Below are 19,939 nucleotides of genomic sequence, written 5' to 3'. Positions count from 1 at the left end.
CCGACCTGAAAAGATGTTGAGGCCTTCGTGAACCTGAAATTTATGAATTTCAGAACCGTCGTTTATTAATACGGCGGATGTCTTAGTACATCCGAGATCGGATCCGAGAAATGTGGCCATCAAACGCGCCGTCATAAAAAAAAAAAAGTGTTTGAGAATTAGTAGTGAGAGTCAGACCCTTGAAATGTAAAAAACCAAATACGTGGTGCGCTTAAGTAAAACACTCAATCGTTAAGCGGCTCAGTTGAATGAAAAATTCCCCTTCGTTCTCTCCCTTCCGGCGTGTCCGTCTCGCTTCTTCCCTCCGTGTCCACCACTCTCCTCGTATCCCATCCCTTCCTCCTTCTAGTTCCTCTCGATCTCTCCCGTTCTCGTTCTCCATTATCTTTCCCTCCATCACCCTCCCTGTCTCTCTCCCTCTTTCTCTCTCATTGTCGAAGGGCCGGCCAGACGCAGCGCAGCGGCTGCCACGGTGAGCCGCCTGCCCCATCTCCGTCTTCTTTCTCTCTTTTTCCGTAATCTTCTTTTACTAGTAACCATTTTTCTTTTCAATTATCAACTTTGTTATGCTAAATTGCCAATTCGATCATTAGAGGTTTTTTTTTTATTAGTTTCACTTTTTCTTGTTTCTTTCGTCACTCGGCTGCGGTGAAGAGTGTGATCTCTCTCTCTCTCTCTCTCTCTGTCTCTCTGCTGGTTTGGATCTGTGGGACAGTAGGAGACAATTGATCCTCGCTTCCTTTTCGTCTCATTTTACCTGAACTAGTTAATTGCTTAATTAGCTAACTATTTAATCCTTTTGGTGCTTTAGCATGGAGGCATAAGGGAGGGAAGGGCTGCTCTCCTTGCGTTTTCTTTGTTGATGAATTGAGAGAGGGATAATACCCCCTCTCTGTGTCCGTGCAAGTGCCATCTTTGTGGTTGCCCAGGTGCTTATGCATACGTGCGTACGGATAATACGTGCTTGCCTTTCTTTTTTTGTGAGTGTGTGTGTTCGCATGTGTGCTCTTGAGCAATGTATGTGAGGGTTGCTTGGTTATGGATGAATGAGGTTAAGCAGGACCGTTAAGGATAGGCGGATAGATGTGCGTCGATTCAATAGTTGCATGTCCATGAATATGTAAAACATGGGTATGCATTTGATAATACGTTTGTTGGTGTGGTGCTCTGGGTTGTATGTTTGTGGGGTGCATATGCAACTATTTAAGCATGCATGTGCAGGAAGCATCTTCATTAGTGTGTAGGCGCAGAAGCATCATGTGTTCATGGTGCGTTGAGGGGCATGCATGTTTGATGGTGTGTGTGTGCATGGGCAATCAGTATATAGGTATGTAGGTGCCATGTTGTGTGCTATTCATGTGTTGCACGAGTTGCGTGTTTGTGCACTGATGCACGGACTTGAGGGAAGAGGTGGAGTCCTTTCTTCAATTGTTTGTTCCATATTTTTTCTCTTTCATTACGTTTTGAGGTGTTTTGGTTTGGTTATGGGCAAAGGCAGCCCTTTCTGCTGCTTCCTTGTATTGTTTTAATGCAAAGCTTTCGAGAATAATCCTAACATTTGACTCTTTTTATGATGCTAGTATGCATGGATCATGACTCTTAACGATATGCCGATTTGGACGGTCTATAATGCAAGACAGGTATAATTATCCATCTTCATTAACATCATAAATAAACTTGTTAAAACAATGAATGCTAGAGTGATTAAATGTGCAGTGTGAGTAGAAATATATTAAGTGAATATTGTTGCAGGGTGTGCGCAAAGAAGTTAAAATCATATGCTTATGACTGTTAAAAATGTGTATGTAATTGAGGTGCTGGGTTGGCATGCTCAGGATGTCTATACGTGATTGTTTTGTGTATTCAGTTCATGTTTCATGATTAATGGATGGATGGTTTTACCTAGTTTAGTTTGGCTCAAAAAAATGAATGAGGTGGTGGAGACATTGTTTATTTTAGTTTTCTCTACATTATGATAGCTAGCTCCTCCACACATACAATTGTGAGTCTCATGCACGTCTCAAGGTGATAAAATGCAAGTTTAGAGGGTCTGGTTGGAGTAGTGGTACTGGCATTATTTTATTTGGTGCTAATTGCTCCTTTGTGCTTTGGGAGGGTAGCCTAGTTATGATGATCAGTTTGTGATGCTGATTTTTTTGTTTTTTGGAGTGTCACCCATAGTGACATGGCGCTTTCAGGATATGTTTTGAATGGATCAATGTGAACATTTTCTTTTGTACGCTACCTACTTAGACATGTGAGAGTAGCACAAACATGACTCGGCATCATGACAAGGATGCGAGAGTTGAGTCAGTTTTTACCAGCAGGCAGCAAGACAAGGGTGCGAGCACCTAGATCAACCATAAAACACCTTTACTTTTCCTCAATCTTTTTTGTCATTTTTCTATTCTAGCCAAATGCTTTGGAAATCACAACACTTTAGAAATGTTTAGCTGCAAATTAGGGAAATTATGGAAATAATGGTTGATATTTATCATTAAACACTAAAGATTATCAACACAATATCAATTTTTCAAAATCTAATAGTCTGATTAGTTCAGGACCTATTGAGCTTTATCTAGTTTTCATGCAAGGATCCATGGGTTGATAACTTGATAGGTCCAGCCTGTTATCCAAGGTTAAGTCTCAGACTGGAAGCCAAGCTTCATATGCATCTTGCATGTGGAGCTTAGTTCAGGGCATAATGGGTTGATCCTGAAGTCTGAACCCAGGCCCATGTCGGGTTTCACGCAGCCTTTTACTAGCAACTATAGTTTGATCTCAATTGCTGATAGCCTGATACCTGGTTTTTGTCATTGTAGTTTTGAGATTTTCATTGATTAAATTTTGTATACTGAAGAAGAAAGGTTTTGGTATTAAAGTCTTATTTTGTAAATAAGGAATCTTTGCATTGGCTTTGCTTAGTATTTGTAACCAAGATGTCTAGGGCATTGCCTTTGATGCTTTCACATATCAACTTTAAGCAGGTGTTTGTTTAGCAAAGTTGGTTCTGGAGTTTCCGAACAATAGTTATATTTTTGAGCATCATTTAAAGCCTTAAAGGAGGGAGCTTTTCATTTGATTTCAAAAAATTCCCCTCACAATTTTGTGAATTAATAGATCATTGTTATTATTGGTTGCTAAAACAAGGTTAGCAAAGTCAGGTTGTTACAGAGCATGTGTGTCTGTGTGTAGACGTAGAGAGATGCCACTTCCAGGACAAGGAGTTACAAAGGGATGTCGAAAACGATTCCTATTTGTTCCTCTTCTTCTCCTTCCTTTTCTCTTTTCAGGTATGTGTCAGATCTGAGGTGCTTCTTCATCATGTTATACTTTGTCTTCTTTTTTGGCCTGATTCATTTCATGCTCTGTTCCATGTGTCGCTCTGTTTCTCTTTGGAAGCACAAATCCAGGTGCAAAAATTTCACGAGTCACAGAATGTGGTAGATGGAAGCAAACACCCTGTCAAGAAGTTCGATCATCTTGTTTTTGGCCCAGCTGCAGGGCGGGGCTTTCCTGGACGTGTTCAATGTGATGGTACTTCCATTTATTCGCTCTTGAGTCTTTTTGTTGCGAATTCCTTTCATTTTCTCCTTTTAAGACCTTGTGAAGTTACAATGTTTGAAGCTTTTTCTGAAGTAGAGCTAGAGAACAATTTATTAATTAACTTTCCTCTGCATTTTGTTGGCTCTCTTTCTGTCTTTCAATTTTATATTGGGTTCTGCAAGGGTCAGTGTTCAGTCAAATGGTTCATGATGGTCGGTGCTTTGAATGTGTTACTTGTTAGGAACTTGAAGGTATTCATGATTTGTTGGATTTGCTGTCAAATGGAGTTGCTTGATCTGAATTTGACTGGGAATTACTTTCTCATAAGCTCAAGTAAATGGATCCCAGTTGGTTTGAAAGTGTGAGACCATGTATCTGGTTTTTTTCAGTTTTGAGGAAAGTGCACCCTGGCCAAGAGACTCTGTTACCTGCCCAGTGGTGTAAACTCCAAGGCTAGTTCCCTTGCTCCCACGGCCCATGCCTGAATCCTGATGCCATGGAAATAAAAAAAGCGACTGCACTTATACCAGCCACTGGCCCAACTGGGCACGCCAAACCCTTGCTTTACTGAGTCTACTTCTTGCTTCTCAGGAATCAAGTCTCATACTAGTTTAAGTGATTCGGTACTTTTTCCCTATTTTGGCTAGTATCCAACCAATTTTTTCTGCTTGCCAGCTTTGAAGTTTGAACCCTGAAATCATATAAAGGTCTGGTTCTTGCTAATATAAAATAATATTGTCCACCTTGCTAGGGGTTGAACTCAAGAGTCAAGACCTTCAAGTTGAAGTCAATACACGGGAATGTCTCTCTTTTCACAACCTTGTAGAAGTCTCCTAATCCTAGCTTGTGTACCCCAAGGTAAAGGAGATTGATAGACAATTATGAATAGAGGTCCACAAGTGAGATATATCCCATTCTACCGCATCTTCTCATTTGGAAATAACTTTGTTTTGAATCTTGTATATTGAAGTTAAACTGAAGAATTATATGTAAAATTTGCAAACTGATGCTGATTAATGTTCCCAACATGAATACGACATTACATATAAATTTCATTCCCATCCTTCCTCCAGTTGTTATTGATTTTGTATATATAGGGTTAGATGTTATTACATTGCTTCCACAGCATATGTGCTTAAGGAAGCCTTCAGCTGTATGCTGAACTTGGATCTTGTCTGATTAAACTTCATTATCTTTCAGCTACATGAATTATGATATTGCCTAGATGCTCATAAGGTTCTGACTTTTACATGTTTAGTCTTATCTGACAGACATTTCTTTATAATTTTTGGATGAGCTTTTTCTAACTTCAGACTGTTTAATGTTTATTGAATATGCTTCAAACGATACATTGAGCTTATGCCATGCATGGGTACGTCTAAAATGTGAAAGTATCATTAGTGTTATCTCAACTATGAAGTATATAATCTAAGCAGTCAAAATCAAGAGTCCAGTTCAAGCTGCTTAAGCCTCCAAAAGATACTACTGGAAACCTATATCAGATGGGAAATAATGCTATTTCTGGCATGGGTTTGAAGCAATTTCAAAAACTTTGGTTTGGGGATGTATATAGAGACTAGAGAGAGAGAGGGAAATTCCTACATACAGTGGGAATCCTGGCTGCTTACAGCCACCAGATGCATTTTGTCGAGCTGCTCTCTCTCTCCTTCCCACTTTCTCTCAGAGCATGTGGCCTATGTGGATTCCCACCTGCCAAAACCTGACAATGGGAATCCAGGTTTTCTATATATATATATATATATATATATATATATATATATATATATATAATCTTTTGTCAATATTGGTGCATATTGACAGCAGATACACATCGTATTGGTAGATTGTTGGTGCAATATAGGAACTGATATGGCTTGCTTTAGAAATTGTCTAAAATGAGGCCAAATCAGCCCATGTCATTGGGTATGGATTGATAGACACCAATATATTAATTAAAATTTAATATTATATTTTAACTTATTTATTAAAGGTTGATAAAGGCCATGCATGTCACTGGTTCGCTTCGATTTTCTGGTTTCCAATATGAGCTAGAATCCTATATATATATATATGGAAGAATAAGATTGCTAAGGGCTAATAAATACTTGAAACATTAATATACACATGCCATAAAAAGATTCTCTGTGAGAAGGCCTTTTAGGAAAAAAATAATAAGTGACCAAATAAAAGTATACTAACGAATATTTTAAATAGGCCATAAAAAGTGAAAAAATTGGACCAGGCAAAGTTAAAAATTCAAGTGAAGATTAGAGGGAGCTTGGATTGGGTGGTTTGCAGATTCCTTTTGGGAGATGGAGCCTAGATCCAGATAGAAGAGGGGTTAGGGCTTGATAGGATCTAAATCCAGGTCTGAAGGTGATCTGAGATCATGAATTTCTGATGGGAAGTGATTCGGATAGGGAATCAACATCCATAATAAAATGGATTATGGATCTTGTTTGGATAATGGATTAATGCCAGGAATCCAGTGTCTGAAAAGATAAAAATTGATCTTTACATATCAGATTGAGGGAGTTGTGAGATAGAAGTATAGAATACACACTAGATCCGATTTTGAGGTCATTATGACAAAATGGTTGAAAATTTGTTAGAAAATAGCTAGAAAATGGTTGAAAAATGTTTGAAAAATGTTTTGGAGAATAGTTGGAAAATTGTTAGAAATATAGGTCGAGAATGAAGAATACAGTGTAATAATGTCCTTCCTTGAGAGAAGCATAATATACAATATCATCTATCACCAAATAGAAGATCGAGCTTTATTTCCCTGAACAAGCCTAGAAAATTTTTTGTTCTAACAATGAATACACTTTCTTGAGAGAAACATAATGTAAAATGAGGTCATCTTCACCAAATAGAAACCTGACCTTTATTTTCCTGAACAAGCCTAACGAATAAATTTCAAGGATTTTACACTTCTCCGGTATGCACCTTCCTCTTCCCTTATGTGAAATGCTTTATAGTTTATATGCTTCTCAGTATAAATTTGTTCCCCAAGTTATGAAATGCTTTTGTTTCCCCAGAATGCATTCTAATCAGATACAGTTATACTCACGTTTGGACATATTCTACACCTTGAGATTTGGGGCATGGACGTCCTAGATCAACCTTATTATTTTGATTGTAGGGGACGTTGGACTTTCTGGCACTCAAAAAAGGAAAATGTGTTTGTCCAACCATTTCTTTGCAGAGGAAAACTGTTGAAAACTAATGTATTCTTCTTTGCATATACCCAGCTCATTTGGAGTCTTCCTTTTTCTGGAAACCTGAACTAGTTCTTTTTTTTTTTATGATGACAATTACAGAGTCATTCTATTCATATGATTTTTTTTACCAATTTTATTCATATTATTTATTTTTACCACCTGCACATCATACTAGTTTATGAATAAGCTCTTTGAATTGAGGATGGCTTTTCTTTCATTCGTGATATGGGATGCCCTTTTTAGGGACTGGCATATTCTAGCTATCATTCTCTTCTCTTGTGTCTGCAGTATTGCACCTAAACACTTTGATACAACTGAAAGAAATTTTTGTTTGGTACAGGATTTAAAGCGATTAGCAAGGTACCAAGTTTGCATTCACCTCGTTTTCTGAAATTTCAAGAAAGCATATCGATTGTCACCTTTTTTGTGGCATATAATAATACTTTATTGAGGAAAAACAAACCCGAGAAGTTCTTAGAGAAGGTAACTGTTGGAAACACCTCATATGATAAAGCTGGAAGGTCATTGGCAATTCTCAATGTTTTCATCAATTTCATCCAGGTAACTTTTCTTTTGATTCATCAGTGATCATGTTATGAATTCTAATGTTATGCAGAACTGAATGCAAGCTTAGTTCGTGTCCAACTAGTTTACCTCACTATAGTTGAACTAAAAGCAAGTAAAATTTTGTTTCTTTCCCTCTAGCAAAGTAGTGCATTTATGTAAATATAAATGATGTAATAAGTGACAAGAACTTGGGCACTGAATGTTGAAAACCATGAGACTAAATAGATCCCCTGATTGAGATATTACAAACAGCAACCATTTCCACTTCTTGCTTCTGCATCACATGGAAGTGGTGCAATAGTATAGTTTTTTTACATAGAATATAACTAGTATCCACACTCATTTGTCTAAGCGAGACATGGACCAAAATATTATATCTGAATTTCTTGAAAGCAAATGGTCTTCTATTTTGTAAATTTGTAATTTTCATTGTTAGCTCCTGGGGTTCCTTTCTATTGTTTGGTAGTCATGCTATTGAAAAAATGTTTGATTTCAAGCCACGAGCTTGTTTCAATTTGGACGTATTCCATTCAATTTAGAACATAAAATCATAAACATGGCTTCCCACTGCCTTCGAGGTTTTTGCTTGCATCATACTGTGTAGAAGTTTCGTGGTTTTATAAAAGGAGCTTTCTCTTTAAGAGTGTTTCTTCTCCAAAAAGAAAGAGTGTATAACATGCCTGAAACACTGGCTGTCCTTACTATAGTAGAGTAAACAAAATAACATGCCTGGTAGATGCTGAAACACCCCTGACAGATTTAGTTCAGGGCCTTCAACGGCACTTGCTGTCCCTTATTATAGTACAGTAGACAAAATAACATGCCTGATAGAGGCTGAAACACCCCTGACAGATTTAGTTCAGGGCCTTCAACGGCACTTGCTGTCCCTTATTATAGTACAGTAGACAAAATAGCATGCCCGAAACACTCTATTTGAGAAATTTAGTGGGGTTCTCAATTTGAAGCAAACTTTTAATGAGCTGTATACCTCTCAGGTGCTGGTATACTGGTTTAAGCAAAAACGTGGAAGTAGTTTAGTCACTTCATCTTCTGGGTGTTAATAGTTGTACTTCATTCTTCACGACCTTTTTCTTTAATTCTTGAAATTCTGATTTGCACTAAATTGGACACAACATCTGTAGTTTGACATTATTATGTTCTTCTGTTCTGTTTAAAACTCAAATAGCTTGAACTATGTCAAGCATTCAGAAGGTATTCACTTTTAGTAGCTTCATTCTTGATTTCGGGAATAATTTGATTAGTTTCGTCATGCTGGCATCATGTAATTATGCTTTTTTCTCCCTTCTTCTTCCTCTTTCAACTTTAATGCTTGACAACATGTGGTGACTATAATATTGAACCAGATTGCAAATTGGCATTTCAAAACTTGTAATTGTTAAAGGTTTCTTGGTATCACCTGTTAATATTTGTCCATTGTTTCTTGAATTAATTTAGGTTTCTTGTTTGGTTTCTTGACATCCATTTCCGCCTTCCTCAATCCTCATTTGATAAAATCTTGCAGGTATCAATGCCCCAAAGTAATGTCATAATTTTAACAGATCCAGCTTCTGACCTGTCATATAACAGAAACGATGTATCTGTCTTTCCTATCCATGGGAATTATTCAAGGGAGAATTTGATGCTTCAGAGGATTAAAGCTTACATAGTAAGCATACTTCCATTTTAACTTTTTAAGTACATGATGGCACAGATCAATGAGTGACCAACTGTTTTCTTTTTTTTCTATTTTATAATGTAATTATGTAGTGAATATTAAAATCAGAAATGTCCTTTATATCTTTGTTTATTATTATTATTATTATTCTTTGGTTAAATGCATATTCTTAATACACCTTAAACTTGTAAGTTGAAAATTAATATGCTGACACCTATAAACTTATGCCTAGGGTTGACTTAGCTATCAAATTTTGCATTGTTTGCTTATGTTTCACATATGTAGCTATGCATTTCCCACTAGGACTAATTTTTTTTAATGTCCTTTTTTTTATGTTGTGAGGCTTTTCTTGGAGCAAAGCTTGATGAAATTGATGGGCAGAAACGTATCTCACATTTTGTATTCACTGATTCAGACGTGGCAATTGTTGATGATCTTAGATGTATATTTGAGAACTATCCACAATTTCATCTTGCTCTCACTTTCCGGAACAATAAAAATCAGCCTCTCAATTCAGGAGTAATTGCTGTAAGGGGCACTCGTGAAGGAATTCTGAAGTATGTCCATCTTTTCCTGTTTCTGCTGGTTATAATATTTGGCTGCTTTTATTCATGCTTTCATTTTATGTCTTTCTTGTTGAAGGGCAAAAACATTTCTAGAAGAAGTACTGAGGATTTATGTGAGCAAATTTAGTAAAGCTTCGTACATGCTTGGAGATCAACTTTCTCTTGCTTGGGTTGTAAGGGACCATGCTGCATTCAATTCTAAAAGATTTACCAAATCTGAAGCTTTTGTCGATGAAATAAATGGGGCATTTGTGCTGTTTCTACCGTGTCTGGTTTACAACTGGACACCACCTGAAGGTGCAGGACAGTTTCATGGAATGCCTGTGGATGTAAAGGTAAGGTGTGCCTTCTTTGATACATGTACCACATTCCATGTATATTTCACTAGTTCATGATTATCTTATATCCTTGCTGACACAAATTCCTGCCTGAATAGGGCCTGCATTAATTTAATGAACTTTTTTTGCTTGCAATTTCACTATATTGTTCAATTAAAAATGGTCCTAAAGAGGGTTGTTAAAATGACAAAAGGTTAGAGAATAAGACACAACTTCAGATGACTGGCTTAATTTCTTAGTCAGATCTTGATAAACTTCTTGATGTCAATCTTCCCGAAAACAGAAGCTGGTTTCTCTAAATCATGGACCTCTTAGCTAAATTGTTCCTTATTATCATCTATTCAGTTATATCATAGATTATGATAGTATGGCTTTTACTTGCCACTGCCTGGGTTAAAAAATTTCCTTTTAATGTTCTCTTCTGTTATAAATTTGAATGGGTCAGCTTTTCAACTTTTATTTCTCATTTGAAATAATATGGGTATCTTTTAAATATCACCTGTTCATAAGATGGAAAGGTAGGCTCCTGGAATTTGCTGAAAGCTGTTATTGCCTAATATTTTTAACTATCTCAGTTAAATGAAGTTGGTGGTTGTCTTAATAGTCAAAAGCATGTCTACGGACCTACCCTATATATATAGCGAGCGAGCGAGCGAGAGAGAGAGAGAGAGGGAGAGAGGATGCAGTGAATGTCCTATGTGAGCTCTTGATCTACATTCATGTAATTGAAGAGATCACATTGTGGAACTTAGTTAAAATTGAAATGTAATTGATGATAAATTTTAAAGAAATAAAGAAAAAGGTGCACTATCATAATTAAACACAAAGTAATCAAGAATGCAAACAAATAACTTAGTTCTATATATGTATTTGGCCACATGCAACGCTGGTGCCCATTAATGTCTCAAAAGTATTTAAGTACACTATCATCTCTGGAATGGCGTGTACTAACTACTAACTACTAAGTGGTCAGGCAACATATCCAAAATTTGTTCTTTTGGTGTTATGAGATGCATCTCTCGGCTTCTATTGCCATTGTATGTTCACAATAAATGAAGGCTGCATGGTCCTGCGTTCATTATAGCTACTGTCTTTTTCTTTTTCACTAGGTACTGCATTGTGATTTATCCACCGGAATTTTGCAATTCAATTTGTTATTCTTTGCAGATAGTTCATTCTTTTCTGTCATTGTGACTTTGTAACTGCAGTTTTGCAATTCATCTTGTTATTTGATCTTTTGTAGATCATTCATTTCAAGGGTTCAAGAAAACGGCTGATGCTTGAATCCTGGAACTTCTTCAATTCTTCTTCTCCAGTTGACTTCTCAGACATGATGTGCCTTATCTTAAAAAGTGGCAGAACGAAGTATGATTTTTAAGTTGATGACTGGTAACATTTCAGTTGTGTTTTTCTCTTCAACATTTTTTGAGCACACGTGTATTGCTTGTGGAGTTGTAAATTCAGTAAAAATAAATTGAAGCTTCATTCTTTAACTTGTCAGCTGTTACCGGTGCGGTTGAGACTGCACCTAAGATTGGCCCACTTTTCAGATGCTATTTTTTAACAGCAACCTATCAAAGGCATGCATTGCTTGACTACGTAACTGGCGCCTCTGACTCAGACATGGATCTGCTGTCACTGATTTGGCGGCAGGTTAATTAAGTAAACCGAACAAGTTAGGTCCCCCTATTTCTGCCATTATCTCAGAATGAAAAATGAAAATACATCGGAGTCCAAGCTGTACAATTACGAAATCATATCATTCAAGCGATATAAGTATTCACTGTAAGGATCCTTATTGCAAAATTTGATTGGCATGTATTCTGGGTATCACATGTTAAAATGTATGCTGGAATGCACGATATATTTCTGGACAAAAGCGGGATATTACTTTGGTTCTTGTGCTCCAATGGGGAGTTTTCTCCTTTCTCCTGTAGGTGCAACCAAACACGGAATGGGAACACAACATTCCCTATACAAGATTCATTGCGTCAAAACATAGATTCAATGTGCCCAAGTTGGCAATAGCTGTTTCACTAAATTTGATGGCATAAATGGATTAATCAAGTTTGCTTCTGAAAAAAAATCATGCTTTCGGTCCTTTTTTCTGGACATGAAATTATGATTTCTTAGCCCATGAGGTCTTGACGCATCATGAACCCTTGTTTTTAATATGTTTGACCTTACTCTTTGCTTGTCCACATCATCTGAATTCAGACTTGTTGTTTGTTATATTATTTTGAGTAAATCATAATTAGACTAACCATTTGATCGTATGCATGTGCTTAACATAGAGTGAGGGAGAGAGGCTGTAAAAGAAGGCTTGAGAAAGAGGTAGTGACTGAGGCCGTTACTGAGCAGGGGCACCATGCCTAGCAAAGGCCGATGAGCTCTGCCCTCCCCCTCAACGGAGACGTCGTCTCTACAGGAGGAGAAGGAACGAAGATTGTAGCTCTACAAGGGGGGATCAACTAGTCGTCGATATCTTGCTTTATTGGTATAGAAGGTGGAGGACAAACTGCTGATCTTGATCCTCTTATCCATCAAATGCCCTTGAGAGGATGTTTGGTAATAAGAACACTGTGTTCTTTGGAATGCAATATTCTATGAATGTGTCTATTTTGTGGAACACATTCATAGTGAATATAATGTCCCTGTTCCCAAACACCCTCTTAGAGAAACCTACTGGTGGTCCATAGTTGAATGTAGTGTGGAAAGTCTATCAAAGGTAGGTACCGGTATGAGTTCGCTTTTAAATATTTGAAGCATACACGTTGAGACCTCAATCTGCTGCTTAGGTGGGGGATCTTTTATGGTCTTCGTGAGGAACGAGCAGGAACTTGTGAGATTCTTAGGAAGGGAAGATGAAGGGTAGTATGCAAACCTTTTAGTGGTGAGTCAATGGCAAGTGGATATAGATCCCAGTGCATGAGAACATTAAAATGCCTATCTGGATTAGTCTCCTCAATTTCCACTTAGACTTGTGGCACACACAAGGGAGAAGAGGCCAAAGTCCCTTCCCTGCTCCCAGGGGGCGCCTAGGCCGTGGCCCCACCTCAACTAATTGAAAAAAAAAATTTACATTACAAAAATTGAAAATTTTACTTGGGTGATGTATTTTTTAGATTCAGGTTTAGTTTGGCTCTACTCGAATAAGTTCGTTAAATCGTTTGGCCTGTCCCTAAAAAAAATCCTCGCTCCGCCCATGCCTGCTCCCAGAATCTAGGATTGCTTCAGGATCTAAGATGAACTTATAGCTATCCCTTCAATTTGAGAGTACCGTTGCCACCATTTGTAATCCAAAGGATTAGTATTGATGGAAATTAAACTGATGACTGAGCTTTCTCCAGCCCATCATCCCAATCAGCTACATCATGCCCCTTAAGGTTTGGAGTTGTGCTAGTGGGGGTCAACCCTTTCACCAAAGCAAACACTAGAATAGCTTTTGCTAAATTGCCTGCACAGGTGGAACCAACATTACAACTAGTGTCCAAGATGGAGTTGAAATATGGCAACAACAATGAATGTTAGTCTCTCTGGAAGTTCAATACAAGTTCATGTAGAGCCAGTGCCAGGGTTCTAGAAAATTTAACCCCCCTTTGGGTCTAAAATGTGGAAGCAACTTGTTTACTGGTAATGATACCATTGGTAACCTCAATCTCTCAAATGGGAAAAGAACTCAGGTAATAGAATGGAAGACTGAAGAAGCCAACAAAAAAGGTGCCCCAATCGCTCTAGGCACACCATGTAACACGGTGCAAGAAGTTGGGGATCCCAACAGTGAGGAAATGGAGAACCCTACGCTGAGGAGCTTCTTGGGACTCTGAGAGAGAGAGGAAGATGATGGAAAATTTAGCTCATATGAAGGTTTAAAATTAAATCTTGACACTAGTAGTCGATTAATTATGCACTTGTTAGCAAGAATCGATTGGATGGGGATTATTTAACAATGAACCAGTGATTACCTCAAAGAAGATTGCAAGATTTGATGGCTATGAGAACCAGACTTAACTTGCCCACACAAGTCCCTAACTTCTAACGAGGGCCGACACTTGGAGGACCCCCCAACTATGCATATAGATGAGAGAGGTACAATATGTATAATAGAGAATAACAAAGTGGGTTCTCGATCAAAATTTGAGGAGAATCACCTCTTGTTCACAGGAGATAACAACCACAGGTCCACAGCATGGCTGCCAAGAGGGAACTCATCACCATCCTTCAAGAGATCAACCCTTCGACTGTCTTTATTGGAGACTTAGTGCTTTGGAAGGCAACTTCAACATGATGTTTAGATGATTCCCAGTGTCATCTTCATATCCGATATTAACTACGTAGGGGCCAGGTTGATGTGAGACTGGAAACTAGAGATTATGTTGCTTTTTGATATGCTCATTATCTTAGAATATTCACGGAATATTTTTGGGTCAGTTTATATTGAAGAGTTTGCTGCAACATGAGTGGTAGCAACTGGGCGGCAAGGTGGTCCGACTCCTCTAAAGATTCAGGTTCGAGTCTTGGAGTGGTCACTGTCACGTTCTAGTGTGCTCTACCTTTGGACCGTAAAAGGTCCCAAAGCATGCTTTGTAGACAACCAAGGGAGCAGACACACAGGGAGGCATTGGCCTCTCTTACGGGTGGTGGAATAAACCACTCACCCTTGACTGTCTTCAAGACTCTAACATGTTATGGAGGTCAGAAACTAGACTTTCTATTCTTTATGTAAGATCATGTTATGATTTCAATAAGGTGATCCTTGGGGATTTTAATGCACAGGATGCAAATAGGAAAATAAGCCACCTTCCTAATAAAATGGAAATCTTATAGTGGGTTTAATCCATTTATAATGAATTGGAACTGTCAGTAGATCCATGTTCAGAAGAAAAGTTTTACCTGCTTAATTAAAGAGTGATGAGACTACATATATAGTTGTGTTACTTAGCTTCTTCCTCTTGTTGTCAATGCTGATTGACAAATAGGTGGGCTGGGCAGTTCATACACCATGAATGAAGAGCTCTATTTACTGAGTGGAAACCCATAAAATAAATACCCATGAAGAGGATTGACCTGAATACTGTAGGGATTGTTGGTAAATGTTGACTCGACAAATAATGGCTTCCCTTTCACGTTGATGAATACTATTCTTCATTGCAGATATAACGCAAATCACCAAATTTCTGTTTAGTTTCAACCAATTGCATTAGAAAGGATTACTTTTTTACGTCATAAACACATTTTGGTAAACATTCCATCCAATCATTTGACGCACTAACTCAAGTCTGTGGTAAATTTTAAAAAATTTCACTTGTCCTATATAAAAATCTTGTAAAATGATATTTCGGCCTCAGTCAAAATTTAGAAACTTTAATTCGGGTCCCCTCATAAAAAATATTTGACTCTGCCCCTGAAGTGGTTGGTCTTTGGTTTGAGTGGCATGAGTGCCACCTCTTGCTCTTGCCCACTTGTTATGACTCAAGGGTCAGGAAAGTAGCTTCTGGGTTTTATAATTTCGGGGTTCTATACTACCAGGCCAATGATAAAGTCTCTCAACACGGGCTTGGTCTTCTCAAATAAGAAATAAGAGAAAAAAAATCTCATCGGGTAGCCAACAGACTGTGCCTTGTGAGTCTGGTCAAAGTGCTCTGGATCTGGATCTATGATGGCTTTGTTTGGCATACTTTGTGCCTCCAAATTTTCCCCCAACACCACCAGCGTTTGCTAAGAGCATGTCACATTGATTATATCACCGTCAATTTTTCTTTTTGGGAACAATGAACCCTCTAAAAAGAATACCCTAAGGCTAGCATTAACTACCATGCAAACGTTGCAAAGAGAAAACCACTAAAAAAAAGGAAGATCTAATTGGATCATATCGATATTACCATCACCATCATAATCAATAAGTTAGTTTAAAGGGCCTCACTTTTTTCTTCTTTTTCATTTGGGAGAGTGATCATTTTTCCAGAGAGAGGCTGTAACATCCCCATGTGCCCCTCGCCCCAAAGGTTCGTAAAGCTTACGTCAAGATCTTTTTTTAAGATCTTGACTCTAGTAGAGTACTGGGTGGCAAGGTGGTTCGGCTTTTCTAAGAACTCAGGTTTGAGCCTTACAGTGGTCACCATCACGTCCCAATGCGCTTTACTTCTAGACTATAAAAGGTCTCAAAACATGCTTTGTGAAAACACAGGGAGCAGACATAAGTAGACAAGTGACCTCTTTTAAGGGCAGTGGAATGAACCACCATTAAATTCAAAAAGAAAAAGAAAAAAAAAACTCTTGAAATGATCAAGGTCTAGAGTGGTAGCATTTAGACTTGGTCTGCCCCAGTCTTTTGCTTTGGCTTGACTTCTTTGCAACTTCCCTTTTGTTATTAGTGATGTAAATTTCCCATCTCCCACTTGATATTTGAAAGCTTTTCCTTCAGTTGGTATATACAACACATTCAACTAAATTTCAAAAGACTTTCTAAGCCAATCTTCTTCTTAGCCTCAACTTCTTTACAAGTTGCCTTTTGCCACCAACCTGGCTCTTGATGTAAATGTCCTAATTCCTACTTATAGTACAAAAACATTTTTTCTTTGGCTTGTACCAACAGTATATTCAAGACTTCAAGTAATTTTAAAACACTTTCTTTGCCCAACTTTACAGCTTTCCTTTTGCTACCAGTCTAGCTTTTGATGTGAATTTCATGGTTCCTTCTGCTTTAGTGCAAAGTTTTCTCCTTCATTGGTGCATACATGAGATTCAAGTAACTTTATTACACCTTACACCATTGTTGATTTTTTCTAGAAATAAGTAAGCGACATTAAATTTATGCCAAGTGGCATGCCTTGAGCGATGCCACTCGTTCAGGTCTTACCACCTAACCATAAGCTTAATTTGCTCCAACAGCCAAGAGTACCAAACTCATGCTCTTGCTGATCTTTAGGAGCTCTTTTCTATAACAAGGCTGCTAGTATCTTATGGATTACTTATAAGCTAAGTCACACAGTTACATATGATCTGCCCAAGTACCTGTGTCGGTGCACGGTCGCAGCAATACGGGTATGTGGGTACAGCTGTATTTTTTAAATGTAAAATTTATATTTTCAAACTTGGTTTTTTCTTTAATTTTGATTTTTTCTTTCTTTTTTATCCTTTCTTCCAAGATTTTGTATTTTCCTCTCTTTTTTTAAATTTTTTATATTTTTTGTAAATTATATATATATACACTCACACACGCTTTGGCATACCCATATCTAAATTTTCTATAAAATTATTGTACTTGTACTCGTTCCACCATACTCAAACCTGAACCCCTACCCATACCCATGTGACTTAGTTTATAAGAAGGTGTTTCTTTTCTGCTTGCAAAGATTGACAAGAATGAAATGTCCCATTCCTAACCTCGCAGGAACCAGACTCGAAGCCAAAGGGGGCCTCGCTCCCGTAAAAAAAATTAAAATTTTACATGCAAATTTTTAAAAATTTCAGTTATCCTACACGAAAATTTTGAAAAATGATATTTCAGAATTATGTCTTTGAAGCAAGTGCTTTCCATAACTTTAGACATAAGAAAGTGTTTTGACACTTTCTAAAAATAAAAAGGGAACACTTCATATCCCACTTCATGAAATCATATGATAGAGTTAATTGGGATTTTAGAAAACTTTCTAGATATTTTTTCGGGTCTCGAATATTGTGGGGATGAACCCTAGCTTCCAAACCATGGTCTTTTGCCAAAAAATGAGTTGGTGTGATGCATGCATGTTTGCGAATCTTTGGTCTTTATCTCTTGTGCAGTATAAAGGGTCATTTAACAATGAGAACAATAACAAGCTGTTCTATGTATCTGCCTCAAAAATTGGAATAACCTCTAAATCTACGAAAGATAATATTTAGAAAAATCACTATCGCCAGTCGCGACAAATGTAATGCATGTTCGAGCCCCCACAGTTCGGATATTTGAAAAAACAAAAATGAGACTTAATAAATGCTGCAAAAGAAAGTTTCCAACAAAAAAAAAATGAGTTTTTGTTTATCCATATGTTGCGAGGGTCGCATATATGAATAGTATGTTCGACTCCGAACACATAACCTGCCTAAACCATCTATAGGGCACCTCGCCGCGAAGTCCATATAGAGTCGATTCTATTGACTTAACCCAGGCTGGGTCCGGCCAGGGCTCGATTGGGGCGCGGGCATGGCCCCACTTATCAATAGATCAAAAGTCATGCAAGGTGAGCAGATCAATTCTAAAGGAACTTCATCTGAACTCAGGCGCCTACCTGAAAAATCCAACTAACATGTCGGTCAAGTCATGGAAGGCTCCAAATGAGTTGACCCAGACCAGGAACAAACCCTTGGCTCCAGTTTGTCTCTAGGTGAACTCAAAGTCTTCAAATGCACAGACCTCTCAGAAAAGTAGGGTTTGAAAATCAGGTCTTGGTTTTCCATGAGAAGAAAAGTGCACCAAACTGCATTGAAGTCATTGGGTCAATAGTGTGTGTGTATATATATATATATATATCTAGAGAGAGAGAGAGAGAGAGAGAGAGTCATTCTGTTGCTTCCAAAATTATGGGCTTGTGAGTTGAGCAAGTCAATGGGAGGGTGGTTGAAATGAAGTGGGTGGTTGATGCTGACAGCACTTGATGCGCTCTTTTTGTCCAATCCAACCTTATGTTATGGAAATGAAATTAACAATAATTGAGCATATAGTATGTCACTCTTTCTCTGTTAAAGTATTTTTTTCTCTCTCTCTCTCTATCTTTCTTTCTTTTTTTGGAACTAAGGAAGCGTTTGGATGACAAACTCTTTCAACCCAATTTTGTGAAAAGTTGGTTTTTTGAAAACCAAGTTTTTTAATGAATTTTGAAACTTGGTTTTATTTGTTTGGGTGGCACACCTAAAACAATGTTTTCCACTCTTTTTTACAAATTCAGGTTTTGTCAAATTGAGTTTTTTTTTTTTTTTTTTGAATCCAGGTTTTAATGATACTGCAAACGTTTTGAAATTTATGATGTACTGGTTATCTAGTTTTGCCCCAAACTCGCCTTGTTTAAGTTACAACGATTCAGGTGTGCACAGGGTCTATGAGGTATGTTGACTGACAAAATATGAAGATTATGTGGACTTTTGGTCTATATATAATAATCATAAGTCTTCTAATCAACTTGATCAATGTCTACAAAGTACTTTTTTTTTTTTTTGAAAAGGTAAAATACAATTTGTCATCCTACTTTTTATAATTATACACATGACACCCTATAAGCTATCAGTCAGATTAACTACACGACTCATAATATATCTATATATATATATTATTTATAAAAATAACTTGAACTCAAACATGACTGATATTAAATTGGTTTATGAACACAATAGGATGGTCACATTTTTATTTAAAATTAACACACATTTAAAGAATCTGGTTTTTATCACTCACCTAAGCCGTCCACACAGAAAAGTTTGTTAAGACTAGACCACTTGTGTAAGAGACATAAACTGAACCCATTAAATTAATTTATTAAAATAATTTTTGCAATCTAACCTTATAAATATATTCTTAAGAGTGATTTAGTGAGAAATGTACGTTAAGTTAGTCCCTTTCTTAAATAATGTTTTCTTAATAAAAGCAACAGAATGACCCTTATAACATCAAGATTTTGATTGTAGAAAGATCAATTTTTTTTGCAAAAATAACTCAAACTAAAACATGGTTTATATTAAATTAGTGTTTATAAACACATTAGAAAGTTCACATTTTGTTTAAAACACTATTTAATATTAATATAAGAAGTCTGCTTTTCTTTTATTGCTTACCAAAGTGGTCTGGTATCTACCTATATATATATATATATATATATATATATATATATATATATATATATATATATACACTCCAGATTATTTGGTTTTTGTTATTTTGGATTTTGTAATCTTTTTTAAAATGTTGTCAAGTTTTCCTGTTTTTAAAGACTTGTTTTATTTTATTGAGGCATTCAAGTCATCTGTTTCTAGAAGAACACGCATGCCATCCAC

The 19,939-nt window shown here is 37.1% G+C and overlaps 1 protein-coding gene across 6 annotated transcripts; it reads left to right on the top strand.

Moving 5' to 3' along the window:
• The first annotated feature begins 239 nt into the window (after window positions 1-239).
• LOC116259805 (uncharacterized) lies at window positions 240-12,558 on the top strand. 6 transcript variants are annotated; one of them, XM_031637731.2, is made up of 10 exons: window positions 240-472; window positions 1,581-1,640; window positions 3,165-3,293; window positions 3,403-3,537; window positions 7,111-7,331; window positions 8,860-9,003; window positions 9,355-9,569; window positions 9,655-9,913; window positions 11,160-11,281; window positions 12,211-12,558. In XM_031637731.2, exons 3-10 carry the CDS (start codon window positions 3,206-3,208, stop codon window positions 12,290-12,292), a joined length of 1,266 nt encoding a protein of 421 aa, XP_031493591.1. In that variant the 5' UTR covers window positions 240-472; window positions 1,581-1,640; window positions 3,165-3,205; the 3' UTR covers window positions 12,293-12,558. The 6 variants fall into 6 exon arrangements, with proteins under 6 accessions (XP_031493591.1, XP_031493590.1, XP_049935745.1 ...); XM_031637730.2 differs by having other exon boundaries at window positions 3,196-3,293; window positions 12,211-12,557; XM_050079788.1 differs by having other exon boundaries at window positions 3,196-3,293; window positions 12,278-12,555.
• The last annotated feature ends 7,381 nt before the right edge of the window (window positions 12,559-19,939 follow it).

This window comes from Nymphaea colorata, chromosome 9 (genome assembly GCF_008831285.2).
Source record: "Nymphaea colorata isolate Beijing-Zhang1983 chromosome 9, ASM883128v2, whole genome shotgun sequence".
NCBI lineage: Eukaryota > Viridiplantae > Streptophyta > Magnoliopsida > Nymphaeales > Nymphaeaceae > Nymphaea > Nymphaea colorata.
Note: the sequence above shows the minus strand (reverse complement) of the source record. Positions and strands in the feature narration are given on the sequence as shown.

Coding starts and splice junctions, on each gene's coding strand:
- LOC116259805 (XM_050079786.1), top strand. Junction 9,914..11,159: donor GAATGCCTGTGGATGTAAAG/GTAAGGTGTGCC, acceptor GATCTTTTGTAG/ATCATTCATTTCAAGGGTTC. Junction 11,282..12,210: donor TTAAAAAGTGGCAGAACGAA/GTATGATTTTTA, acceptor TGCTTAACATAG/AGTGAGGGAGAGAGGCTGTA.